General features: G+C 39.0%; 1 protein-coding gene across 1 annotated transcript; it reads right to left on the reverse strand.

Annotated features, from left to right (window-relative positions):
• Nucleotides 1–2,196: 2,196 nt before the first annotated feature.
• On the reverse strand, nt 2,197–14,812 carry LOC147795126 (E3 ubiquitin-protein ligase MYLIP-like; the record flags this gene model as incomplete). Its single annotated transcript, XM_087132243.1, has 3 exons — nt 2,197–8,092; nt 10,382–10,585; nt 14,630–14,812. Coding segments are annotated over 3 exons (633 nt in total), but the record flags the coding sequence as incomplete, so codon positions are not given.
• Between the last annotated feature and the right edge of the window lie 62 nt (nt 14,813–14,874).

The raw sequence follows: 14,874 nt of genomic DNA on the forward strand, positions 1-14,874 counted from the left end.
TCTATTTAAAATTTTCATTCAAGAAATTTCAGAGTTTGAATTACTTTTGGGTAACAAACAGAACCAGGTACTGATAGGCTTATTAAAAAAACAATGAACCTAAATCGTACGATCTGTGCTTCATCTCTGGCGATTATTTGATTCTGGTGAATAAGTACATGTACATGCATGCAACCTACATGTATGGTCAAAATAGGCCTTGTCTATAAAGTAAATTGAACATTTGCCTTTGCAAGCTATCTGAAGCGGAACCTCTGACTTGGCTAGGTACTGTAGGATGGGTTACTCTATTATCGTGGTAGTTATCACATTTCCTGATCGAAATAAAGATTGCTGCTCACCTTCCTGAATTATCCTATCCTTGCTGTTGTTTAACTCTTACTTTTTAACTTGATTCATAAAATTTTGTTTGTGGTACAATTTATTTTCCTCTACAATAGCTCAGAAAATCTATGCGCGCACTGTATGCCAGCGGAGGTGGAGTCTCTATTATCACGGTATCCAGAAATGGTTTCGACGGCCTTTAAAGCACTCTGTTTATAAAAGAATAAAGATAAATAGAATGATTTTGTTTTTAGAGGAACCAAATAGCCTCAGTTTGTGATAATGTTCCATTTTACTTGTAATAGACTCCAATTTTCCAGTCCCCTCCTTAAAGATGCCAAATGCCGAGAGAACGAGATGGGAACCATTGCACTGCCTCACCTTGTTAAAGGAACCAAGAAAAGAATTTTTCTAGAATCACTTTTTTGTATCTCTGTGCTCTTCTTCCTTGTATGAAGACTATTTGACATCGTTTCAGAGTCAAGCAGAGGAAAGAAAGATGGCAGCCCCATACATTGCGAAAACGTTTCGTTTTCCTGCAAGAATCTGGAAGCAAATTTGTTTTTTTTAATTATTCTGTGGCAAGTGTTAGAGTCTTTAAAATATAATAAAACCACTTATACAATATGTAGAAGTTATTTTGAAGTTGTTAACAGGTTAACACTTTGTTGACGCTACTTAGTAGGCTTAATATGTGTGTTGACGCTTGCTGACGCCAAATAGCATGACCGCTCATTTTGTCTACAAAAAATACAGAGCATTTTCGCAGTTAAAACAGGCCTATGCCTTTAGGGTTTTAAACACCTTTGGCAATTCTGAAATTGACTTAATGGGAACCTACATGTAGCAATTGATATCCAAGGGCAGGGTGGCATTAGAACTGTAGAAATAACTGTTAAGGAGATAAACGGTAGGTCATGACAGACACGGTCAAGGAGAAATTACGAATTTCGGAGAAATTACGAATTTCGGAAAAATTGCATCTTTTATTTATTAAAATTTATCAAAACTTTTTACAGAAACATGTACAATTTTTCTCTCTGTTCCAATAAAACCTAGTAGGCCTATCCTCAGGCCATAAATTATTGATTAGGCCTAGGCCCCCTACCTGGGCGAATATCGCTGATTGGGAAATCACTGGCAATGAAAAATTCAAGCCTCTGTCACGTTTGTTCAACTAAAAGAAAAAAATGAAAGATTTCGGTGGGGATGGGGCGAAGTGGAAACGGGGCGAAGTGGAAACGGGGCGAAGTGACCAAGACGACACCCGTCATCATGCTCGTCGTCACCATGCGGACTTAAGTTTGCAAGTTTGTTCATGATTTTTATTGCCAATATAAGACACTTACCCCTTGAAAACAGATTCTTTTTCAAAATAATGAATGTATGTTTTTCAAACTATTAAAACTGTTCCTTTTTAACTCACGTTTTCCTGCATTCCTGGAAAATCCACGAAAGACCAGATTCCGAAACGTCAATTTTTGTCCTTTCAAAATGGCGCGCGTGACTTTTTTTTACAGCGCCCTCTATCGACTGTATCTACTACGCCCTCTAACAACCATCCAAACACAGCCCTTTCTTGAAAAATCGACTTAAACGTGTTTTATTCCTCCGTGTTTCGTTAAATTTTTAAATCAACTAAAACTAAAAAAAAAAGATAAATAAAACACTCAGAACTTAATACATGAAGTAAAAGCAATTTTAGATTTTTGTACCAAGTCTCTTGGAACTTGAAAACGTAACAGATTTTGTCTTTTTCAAAACTAAATTCATTCAGAAAATTCTTTTTCCAACTCAAAAAGTAAAACATTCCACCAAAAAATTAACATAAAAAGGAAACATACAAAAAGACAACATAACGTAACAAGGCTCTCCAATTGGTAAATATTCCATTTATTTTTTCTTTTTTCAACACAATACAAATAACCTCAGATAATGTGGTACATCCCAAAGCTCATAATTTCAACATGTGGGCACTTCTGCCCACATTTAACTAAACTGAACCCCTTACCTTGAATTACAGCTGCTAAATGGCATGGGGGGGGATAAAGTTACCACTTTGTTTCAAGTTGATTGGGTATTCAGAGAGAAAGAAATACATGAGGTAGACTAAAAACGACAATGGGACAGATGCTTTTTCACACCATAGGCTATCAAGGATTGACCCCAAGGTTTTTACAGTTTTACACACTCCAAAACCCTACAATGGCTTTTGTTTTCTCCCCAAAATGGAGGGTTGAAAATGAAATATTGTTGGACTTGTGTGGACTTGTGCAATTGACTCACTAAAATTGAGAAGAACAGACATGAATGGGCCGAAAAAGTAGGCAGAGCCCCATACCTACCACCACAGAGTGGTGATCTGAACTTTAAATCAATTTACCCATTGTACTTGTCACCTGCAACTACCTCTACTAATATCACATCATATTCCACTCCACTATTACGAGAATATTCCACTCCACCATCACGAGAATATTCCACTCCACCATCACGAGAATATTCCACTCCACTATCACGAGAATATTCCACTTCACCATCATGAGAATATTCCACTCCACCATCATGAGAATATTCCACTCCACCATCACGAGAATATTCCACTCCACCATCACGAGAATATTCCACGCCACCATCACAAGAATATTCCACTCCACTATCACAAGAATATTCCACTCCACCATCACGAGAATATTCCACTCCACCATCACGAGAATATTCCACTCCATTATCACATGAATATTCCACTTCAATATCACAAGAATATTCCACCCATTTTTACATGAATATCCCACTCCACCACCATGAGAATATTCCACTCCAATATGACACGAATATTCCACACCCAAATTACCACTAAAAATATAACCATGAAAGCACACTGTGCTACACAGTTCAGCCACTTCACAAATGCTGTTAAAAGTATTCCATGAATGAGTTCATGCATGTAAAAATATATAAAAAGTGGTACTAAGTCTACAACATACTTTCTGTAAATACTTTTGTTATACACAGTATTACATAATCTGGTACTGTAATTACAAAAATATGACACACTAGTAGCTACCATTTTTAATTACACCGGATTTGTACACATTGTAAGATTTTCACATCCTTAATTTGGCAAAGCTGCGCAGTTTCTGTTCCTTTGTACCCGGAGAACATCCTTTGGTTCAATGCCTAAGGAGAGCCATGACGGGACATGCACTGTAACAAAGAATTCTGCAAACCTGGAGACAAAATGGCTTCCATGGGCAATAATGATGCAATTAAACACCATTTGGTGTCCGCGTTTGGGATACTGGTTGTCACTATCGTATTCATGGATATGGGCCACACAGTGGCCACAAAGCATTGGGAAGATTGAATAAAATGTATCTGCCTGTGCATATAACATGAAAAGTTTATAACTGGCATCTCCTTGCTCACCAAAGATGAGTTTCAATGACGATTCCTGTCCAATGAGCACATTCACTGCATCCTGACTGGAAATCAACTGCACAGAGAGTTAAAGAACACTTGGTGCTGAATCATTTATTACAAATACGGTACTCTTGTTTGTTTAATGATACTGCAAATCCACTAAATTTACATAATTTATGCACAGGCACACCAAATAGGTTTCACAGGTGCTGAACTAATTAGCATAACATCCATACAAAAATAACACTGGCATGCAGTACACACAGCGCACTTAACCTTTGCAACTTTACATCACCTTCTGAAATACTGACAAAAAACAAAGCATTGATATTACAAATCATTCTTGACGATTAAAAATGAAATACATACGCAAAAACATGAATAGTCAATACATAACATAGATAAAAATTGAAATAATAGGATTATTGTTTCATAATCTGTAAGCATGCATAAGTTGATGGATTTCACTTTGATTACCCCGTATGTAGGAAAAAGAACAAATTCAAATAATTTCCAATGTTCTCATTAAAGTTTTGTCCACAATACAACGTATTCCACAAGCGTCTGAACTGTCCTTGAATTTTATCCCCAACACCATAAGTTTTCTAAGCCAATTAGTGTCCTTTGAACTAAGGCATTACTGGAAAAACAAGAAGCACAGGGCTCGGTAGCTTCTAAGCCAAACATTTAAATCCGACCACTTTTTTCTCTCTCTAACTGCATTTCCACATGGACATTTTAAACCGAGTACATATTCTCAAAAAATGTGAATAAATAAGTCTCTTAAACGATTCATTTCAGCCTCAAAATTTAAAAAAGAAAACCAGCCCAAAATAGGATATGTTTACATCATCGCCATTTCTGTTACTAATGCCACAAAGGTACAAAAGTGGAGCGATGAGAACAAATTAAATGTAGCCAACTTTATCGTCAGTGACCCTCAAAAGAAGGCAGCTATTTGAATTTAAGCATCATGTTCAACTGTTAAAAACAATGTCAGACACATCACTTGAATGTGTGATAACACATGGCACAGCAGATGGATAAATATACAAAACTGAGTTTAGAAAGACATATACAAACTTAAAAGCACCTGCGAACACAAGGCGTTTCCAATCAATCTAAAATAGGATTAAACAATGTCTTTCTGATGAGAGAAATCACATTGTCATAGTCCACGCATACTGAGATGGATTTAAATATAAATTTCAACTGGCAAACAATACAATAGTAAGTGCCCTCTCAGTAACACCCAAGAGGAAAGCCATCAGCACTTGTTCATTTACTGTGTCAAAACGTTCAGCACTTGGGTCTTTGTTGAATATCTTCTCAGGAAATTCACCGGCAACAAATATCTCCAGATCAATGATTCTGCCAGAATTTTGGGTTACAGGATGAATCTGGTCTTGAGTGTTGTTAAAATGCTCCATCAAATTTGGATCATTCGATGTAAGAGGGGTTTTTTTTTTACAGTTATGCCAGTTCAGCTGATGTTGACATAGTCTTTCAGTTCAAAAAGCATTAAAAGGAATTTCTAACCCGGCAAAGAAATAGAATGTCCAGTGATGCATTCAAGTTTTGTTATGCTAAAAACGCGGCACTATGTCACACTGATAGCAACAACAACCTTGTTTTCCATTACTGATTATATTTTGCACAGTATAGACATATTTTAACTGTAATTTACTGTAATTATATTGTAACTAATTTTCTAATTCTGTATGTCAATTTTTTTTTAAATCTCCTCAGATACGTTAAAAGGAGCATCAACGTGTTTCCGAATTTTCCTATCCGGTTTAGCTATTTTATTTTTTTGTGAGTTTTTGCTTTAAATTTTCATGTATTTACTATGCTTTTCTTTTGTTATAGCCAGGAATACTTTCTCTTAGTTTTTTTGTACTGATTGTAATGTTAATTTCTTTGTAAATTCTTTGTAAAGTACGGAAAAAGATATTAAAATAAACAGAGTCTTCGAACTCTACAGAGAGAGAAAAAATTTCACTGGAATTGACAAGAAAATTTCTTTGTCAAGATCACTAAAAACTTGAGAGTTCCAAAGAAACTACTTTTTGGAATCAAAAGGTGTAGCACTGAAATGCAAAGCTTATTGTGTCCAATACATGGGATATCTTCACTATATTTGTCTTAATAGACATCTTAGCTCCAAGAAAAACACCCTGCATGAATCTTGATTTTTCTCTGCACAAAACAGAACCATTCTCTCAAATGTCTGAAAAATGTTGGGTTTCTTTTAAAGCGCCTACGGTACTACAGTGGGTACAATACAGCGCCATCTTCCTCGCAACGGGGGAACATTGGACAAAAAAGATTTTTCAATTTTTTTCCTGAAACAAATTTTTAAAAGCTCTTTTGTGATTGAAGTAAATATATATATATATCAACTTTTTGATGGTGTGCACTGTTAATAAATGCTGGGTTTTTTCCAGGAAATTTCAAAGAATTTCGTATTGTACAGATAACGAAATTCTCCATGACATTTCTTGAAAATGGAAGCACACACTGTCCTGCATGGAATCTGATTGGCAAAGTAAACCTCCTAGCACTTTGGCAAGAGCTGAGACGATAGCGGGGGGCAAAAATGAGGATGAAAAAAATTTGAAGGAAATTCAGTGGAATTGCCCTTTATTACAATTGTTCCCAAATCAGCTGGAACCGAGGACGACTTAGAAAGGAGCAACTGTCAAAATATGTCATTAGTTTTTGTTTCTTACCTTATTGTGAGATTTTGGTGTTTCAATGGGATTCCTGATACCAATAATCTAGAAAAAGTGCTGGGGTAATATTGTTTGAGCAACATTTGTACAGTATTTGAATGAATCTTTATTTTTTCCTTCAATCTTAAAAATCTTCACCTTCGAACCTTTCTCTTTTTAAAGGTACAGTCCGTCATCTGCCACTGGTGCACTATGTTCGATTGAAGAAACAGAAGTGCTCAAAATCTAAAGAAAGGTGTCTTGCAACTACATGTGTAACCTTAAGTTTGAGCTCAGTGAATGCAGCATATACCAAGAAAAACAACATTCTATGATCTTGATTTTAACTAAACACTGTTGAGTTATGTTTCTCCTCTCATTCAGGTGAATGAAGCTGTGTGACATTGTGCACTGTACTGATGAATTATTGCAACCATGTGCATGTTGTCAACAGTTGCACAAGCTTCACTGAATTGAAAACGAACTACTAATGGCAATTTCCATATGTGCATCTTTAGACACATTGCTGGAAATGGCCTTCTTTCATTTTTTTTTTAAATGACAGCTTGCCTGAGAGAATTATTCCACAGGAAGTTTAGTCCTATGACCATCTTTAAACCGAGTATAACCAAGTAGTAAACCAACAATAATTTTGTCAATTACTCTGTGGACAGCTGCAACGGTGTGACTGTACCTTTAAAATTTCTGACTTTTTTGATGGTTAATTCTAAACTTCTTGAAAAAAGACGTTTAAAACGGTTGTAAAAAAAACCAAATTTTGCCCAAATGTGCATGATTTTGCAAACCTGTCAAAACTGGTTGAATACACAAGAAGAGATATAAAGAACCGGTCATTAGGAATGTAGAATTAATGGTAGTCCACTTTTCAACCTGGTTAATCAGTATCGGTCTGGTGTATCACATGAATACTGATGATGATTTGATAAACGGAAGATGAAGTTTTAAGGTCTGGACCAGGAAAGCCACATTGCTTCAGATACAATGTCACTCTGGCAAGGACCACTTTTGGAATTCAATTCAGATCAATAAAATGTACATTCAAAGATATACAAATCTAAAAGTTTTAACCGAGAAAGTTACACACACCTTTTTAAATGTCAATGTGATATGAATGGGCAACCTCTTCTCTAGTTTAAGAACTTTAACAATACGAATGACATAGCTGTAGCAGAGCCAACATCTCAACTCACTGAATATTTCATCAAATATACACTCTCATCTGTTTGAGTCTTTCGGTGCTTTCGATAATGCTGTACACTTTGCATAGATTTGACGTTGCATATCTGCTCACCTCACACACTTGCCCTGGAACAAACACAATGAGAACAACCCAAAAGGATGTGGAAAAACAAAAAGCAGGCGGCTCAGGAAAAGAAGACTCTCTGTACATAAGCCACGTCGGCGCGACAGACAGGACAACGGAAGCATTCTGGAGAGCAACGCTCGCAGCAGATCATGTGACCACAGGGACAGAAGACGGTGGACATGTCGCGCTCCAGGCACACCTGGCATGTGTGGGAGTCACGGATGTTGGCCAGCTCATCCTTCAGCGAGTTCACCAGCTCAGCCTCTGCAGTTTTGGGTTGGCTCGGACCATCTTTACTCCCCTCCTGTAAAGAGAACAAAAATGAGTTCCAAAGCTAAAATGCAGGGCACTCTCGGCCGTACCTCGTCACCAGTTCATTAACCCTCCTATGCTGAAGTCACTCTTTGGGTCATTTGGTAAACACCTCAAAGGAATATCAGATTGCACTTTTGTGCAGCCTAACAACTGTGCTTCACTGTTTCATGTGCATCATTGTGCAGTAAACCAAATGCAGTGAAGAGGACTGCACAAAAGACCCTGGGTCATTTTGTGCTGGCAGTCTACTGTGTACACACTGAACCTGTGCATGTTTGAGTTCCATATAGAAACTACATGCTCACCAGTGACTGTGGGCACTCGTGCACATTTATGCTGTAAAACCATAGAAGGGTTAACAAAGAACATAACGGTTCATATAACAGAAATTGTTCTTGTGCAGTTAGCACATCCTGCAACAAGTTGTGTGCGAACATGCACAAGCACACGGTGAATGCTCACCAAAGGAGACATTGGTGCTTTGCAATATGCCATCTCTTGCTCCTCTACAAAGTGGATTGGAACCAGATCAGGGCAGGAACTTCGGGGAGGCATCGGAGGTAACTGCGTTGATAAGTTGATGCCCCTGGTCTTTGCCTTAATGCCCATTGTAATGTCCCCGTAGACAAAGTTCCTGCCCTGCACGTTCTTCAACTTGGGTATCTGTGCCATTTATGTTTAGGAATTTTGTTTCAGTTTGCATTGGAAAGAGCCAAACGAGCTTTTTCTTTTGAACACATCATCTTAATAAAAATGGGCTTGATGTGGCTGAAATATTTTGAATATTTGTATTAATTTGAAAAGTGCAGGATTGTTTTAATAGCCTTATTACTCCAACACAGCTGTCGTAATCTGGTGGCTTGTAGCTTGTTTTCTTTCGGCTGGCTAACCATCATAAAAATGCTGGGCCAGATTGTAAATGTATGAAGAATGAAAAGCACTTGGGAGTGAGAAATTATGAAATGTTGATATTTTGAGAGAAATTCATGATACCATATACCAATAAAGATTGCCAGGGTAAAATCATTTAACGAACATTTGTAAATTTTTACCCCATCTTAAAAATCTTGACATCAATCCTTTCTCTTAAAACTCCTGACTTATTTGGTGGCTTATTCCAAAATTGTATTTAAAATATGATATGTTTATCTCAAAGAGTTGTTACAAACCCTATTTTGACATGTTGCCCAAAATGTGAGTAATTTGACAAAACATGTCAATATTAGTTGATTGAGAGCGTGGAGCTCAAGGAGGGTGGAGCTTGTGCACAGAGGATGGGCCTTGGATGGGGAAGGTGGAGCTAGTAGAGTTAATGAGTGAAGGTGGAGCTTAGGTGGAAAGTGTGGAGCTCAGAGCTTGTGCAGAGGACACACCATGGATCTTGGGGTGGAGAGCGTGGAGCTCAAGGAGGGTGGAGCTTGAGCACAGAGGATGGGCCTTGGATGGGGAGGGTGGAGCTAGTAGAGTTAATGAGTGAAGGCGGAGCTTAGGTGGAAAGTGTGGAGCTCAGAGCTTGTGCAGAGGACACACCATGGATCTTGGGGTGGAGAGCGTGGAGCTCAAGGAGGGTGGAGCTTGTGCACAGAGGATGGGCCTTGGATGGGGAAGGTGAAGCTAGAGGAGTTGACCATGACAGATGGTGGAGTTTAAGATGGAACATAGTCACAATATCAAAACAGGCCCAGGAGGGACTGGGTGGAGTTTTTTTTACCCAATTACCAAATCATGCAAGTTTATTACCAAGTTGCACAATTTACTTATTCATGCCCACAATTTACTCATTCATGCCTACAATTTACTCATTCCTGCTCACAATTTACTCATTCATGCCCACAATTTACTCATTTGTGCCTACAATTTACTCATTCATGCCCACAATTTACTCATTTGTGCCCGCAATTTACTCATTCATGCCCACAATTTACTCATTTGTGCCCGCAATTTACTCATTCATGCCCACAATTTACTCATTCATGCCCACTATTTATTCATTCATACCTACAATTTACTCATTCATGCCCACAATTTACTCATTCATGCCCGCAATTTACTCATTCATGCCCATAATTTACTCAATCATGCCCGTGACTGACCAATTCATGAAAAAGATTTATTAATTTGTGTCAGTGCTTTACCTATTTGTGCCTAAGAATTCGTTTGCATGATTTAGAAATTTGTTTGTATGATATTGTAATTTGTCTGCATAATGGTAATTCGTTTGTCAAATTGGCTTTCATTCTGTTCATACCTTCTGTGTTTGCCATGAAAAAGAACCTACCTGCCCTGAATGTGTCCCCTCTGGCATTGTATCATCTGAATGGTTCAACTCCCTGTGGGACTTGATCGGCAGCAACCTCAGCTCACTGGCCCGTGAGGGCTGACGGCTGAGCATGATCTCTTGGGAGTGGGTGCTCCGCAGGGTCTGGGTGGAGTAAGGCTGACTATTGGCAAGACGAGTATCCAAATCCACTGAGAAACGTTGCTGCAAAGGGATCACATAAATCTCCACCAGATTAGAAGGGAACGTGACAACATTTGTACTCTTATATCACATTATATACTTGTATAAAATTTATAGAGGGTGTAATTTTGGGCTGAAAACATGTTTTTTAAAGCAAGATATATCATCCCACTTTCAAATTACTGATAAATGCCACAAATATTAACTCTTAAGAGTTATTTTTTACAACATTTGTATGATATTTCAGAATGCAAACTCGTATTTTGCAACACTCAAAGGCACCGCTGTTGATCTATTCCCTACAACTACAGGCTGTATACAGCTGTCAAGCTCAATAAGCGACCCTCTTTCAGAAACTTTCTGGACATTTTATATACAAAACTAATGAGGGACCAGACATCAACACACATGCTGCTAGGACACTCAGTAAAGGGTTCAAGTATCTAGTTGATCAGCACCCCCTGCCAATGCAGATTGCTAGACTGTCAACACTGTCAACACTGTGACAGCAGATTAACAGCACACCTCACACTGGTCTGCCTGCAGCCAATTTCACAAGCTCAGTGTAATTTTGCGCCATGTGTTTTGCGTCATAAATGTGTGGTGTAGCTGTACTTATGATTGATTTTACAACAAGTTGCTTGGCTATGGAATATTTTATCTTTATGAACTCCTGTGATGAGGATAATCACAGCTTCTACGACAGTTGGTATTTTTTTTGCACTTTTACATTGAACAGTCACACTAGCTCCGCCCGCCTTTGTGAAGATTTCATCTTTTCTCCGTCAGAACCATGCAGAAAATCTCCAAGTTCTCTCATAGCCAAACAATTTTGTTCATTACACCCCCCTCCTACCTACAAGCAAGTCTGTTCTGAGCCATCGGAGTCATCGCGCCAGTGTCTATTTCCTTAGCATGAAACCACTCCCAAGGATATTTCTATCCCCCTGCCCCCGATGGGATACCCGGTCCATTGCAGGTTGTTCCCTAGCTAATGCCAGCACCCATTTGGAGATAGGCAAGTAAAACTGCTAATTACAATATGGCAAACCTTGGCAGAGGCAACCCAAGGGGGGTACGTCTATTTATACTGGGATGCCAATATCAGCACCCACGTGTGCTATCCCATAAAACATTTATTAGCCCTATGCACAGGTGAGCAGTTACCCTAAGTGCAAGGGGGGGGTAATTAATGAGTGGCAGACTAGGCCTAGGAGCAGTTCATTTGATTGAAGGTTTATCACATGTATAATCCTACTTTATGTAATGTTACTCACTTTATTGGCCAGATATATTCAGTACTTTAAATAATGTGAACATGTTTGGTTACATTGTCAAGAATGACAGCATTGACATAAATGTTTCATCATCAAAAAGTTTACCACCACCTCGAGCAGAGTTTACTGGTAGCAGCTAGTCAAATACAAGAAAACCTAAATAAACCTCGCAGTGACACAGGTTTTCCAAGGAATACCCCACCACTAGCAGCAATAATGTTCACATAATCTATGTGAAGATTCACATAAGTTAGGATTGATTAAAACATGGGTTAATCATCCTTAAGAGAACCAGAGCACTCCAGGTAACCCTCAATGACTACCAGATCACAACCCGGCTATCACCCCACCTATGATGCTCATAGATGGCTAACTATCCACAACAATCCCTGTACCACTAGCCCTCAGCCAAAGGTTCACAACCTATGCTCTATTCCTAATCTAATCTGAACCCAAATAAACAGTTCACTACAACTATTCCACCTACCAGTTGATACAGTGAGCCGTTACTCAGTGAGCTCCACATAACTTCCAGCAATCCTACCGCTATATGACCTTCCGTAATGTGAAGTACCGTAACTGTGCGCCCCCTAAAACACACCGCAAGCACCAGGACCTAGCGCATACTAGAGTACATGTAGATGTACACACGGTCAATGCATGCATTAATAATTAATAAGCTAGACTGACATCTATGCCTACCCCTGTTTCGTCACAATAAAAACAACAAATTTTATATTTCCTTAAGGTTACAAACTCGGAGACAACACAATAACAAGGATATAACAAGACACAATACAAAAATGAAACCACTGTGAGCTAGGCCTGGACTGTAGAACTCAGAGACAAATATAGATTTGTAAGACAAGTGGCAGTGAAGCAACCTTTTCAAGATGACAACACACTGCTAGAAGCTAGATTCCATCTCCTGACCCTCTTGCCAGAAGTCACATCAACCTTAACCACTAAGCCAGAAATACTCCCAGAAAGGAAGTGTCTATTTCTTTAGAAAGTCTTCACCAGCTATAAAGCAATGATGAGTCTTATGAACAGCAGTGGTAAAACAATGCATAAATTACACTACCTAAAATGACTGGGAACACCATAATTTGTTGCACAAGTCACAGACTTATGACAGTTTGTTGTGCAACCTACGCAGTAAACTCTGGCATGTGAAGAGTTGCGCTTCGGCGTTAAGTTTCATGAAATCAGCTGGTGATTCCACAACTGTGAATGAAGTCATCATAGATCCAAAACTTCCGTGCATTGGAGCTTCACAAACCAGCAACTTTTGTTACCACAAACATATAAATGACTGTTACAGTTATTCATGCAGTTACAATATGCAGTGTCATTGCCACCTGTGAGTTACATGTATCTCATGTGACAACAAGCATGCTCTCTGGCTCACAGAGGCACGAAAAGCTGTAGCCTTCAGCAATGCTGAAACATGCTTCATGATAACACTCTCCACGCAATTCATCTCTTAAATAAAACAGGAATTACAGTAAAACCTTGATAAGATAATCCTTGATAAGTCGAAAGTCTGCTTGTCTCAAAGTAATGCTTTGTTCCTGAAAGAACAGACGTTTGTGTACATAAATACTTCCGTAAGCCGAATTATAAGCGGCCAAAATCCCACTTAAGTCGAAGTACAAACATGGGACCACAAAACCACGTTCTGAGTCATCGCTGCTGAGTGCACATTGTCTTATCACTCTTGATCAATCAGCTTGCGTGGCTCGCATGCTGCACAGCATGCTTCATAAACCACGCCCGCACCGTAACTGGAACAAATCCCAGCTCTCGAGCTAGCATGATTGCTACTGCAAGACCCATGTGCAGATGAACCAATCACTGCCTATCACAATGGTCATGGGACTACAAAAAGTCATGTCATAAGAAAACCCATTTGAATGCAAACCCAAATTCGGCATCACACATCACAAGTACGTTGCAAACATGATCTGCGAAAAGACCAAATTTTTCCACGCGAAGGTACACCTTAAACATGATGGATTATTTATTTATCGGTAAAAATGACCTTCTAGACATAACAACAATAAAAAATCTTACCAAATGATTATTGGCAAAAAAGGCTCCATGAGAATGAATAAAAAGTGGAAAATAGCCACCAAAATGATGCTACCTTGGGGCGGCTTTGTAACGATTATGTCTCCATGGCAGTGAGATTTTCATTTACTGAAAGTCCGGATAACAAAGTTTTTATTCATTCCCTTGAATTTCAAGTTATCGAGGTTTCACTGTAATCAGTTCACGCCAGATGATGTGTAACCATTTAAACAGGCTGTGGCAATTTCAGTACACAACAGCCAATGTGGTCTATATATTATCGTCTGCATGCTGAGATTTGTAAATATAGAGGCTACAACTAGTCCATGGATGTTGAGCTTGTGCAGAGCTCTAGCTTAGTTGCCAGTGTGCCAATGCTGGGTGTTACAGCATGCAGCACTCCATGATACTGTCTCATAGTGCAATAGCAGTAACGATGCAGGAAGAAATGTCACACAAATACTAAACAAACGATGCAGCATTCTTCAGCATTTCAGGCTGAAAATAATACTCTCAAGGAAAAAGGTTGCAGTAAATAATACCACCTAAAACTGTTAAAATGTCAGGAAACTTTGCATTTTACTATCCCGGGCAGAACGACAGTCGCTAATTTAGGTACAAACAAACTGCCATCAATGGACAAAGAAAATGATCCATGATATTTTCCAGATACTTCAGCAGTACACGTAACAAGAAAATTGGTGGTTGAGCCTACCGGTGGGGGGCTGCTATCGTGATGGAGGAGATGCCAAGCATTGTCGTAGGTCTGTCGCCGCGTTTTGGTGATGTCAAAGCGATAGATCTTGCCATAGTTGGTGTGCGGTCGGAAGAGTGCCAGCAGCGCGCCCCAGCCGGTGTGGGAATGCTGCTCTCGCACCACCCGCTCAACGTTCTCACACTGTCAACAAGCCAACGGAAATATTGGGTGATGAACAATGGGGTCAGTTCAAGATCTACATG

This window comes from Acanthaster planci, unplaced genomic scaffold (genome assembly GCF_054643075.1).
Source record: "Acanthaster planci isolate LZ-2023a unplaced genomic scaffold, COTS_SCS Contig156, whole genome shotgun sequence".
Taxonomy (NCBI): Eukaryota; Metazoa; Echinodermata; class Asteroidea; order Valvatida; family Acanthasteridae; genus Acanthaster; species Acanthaster planci.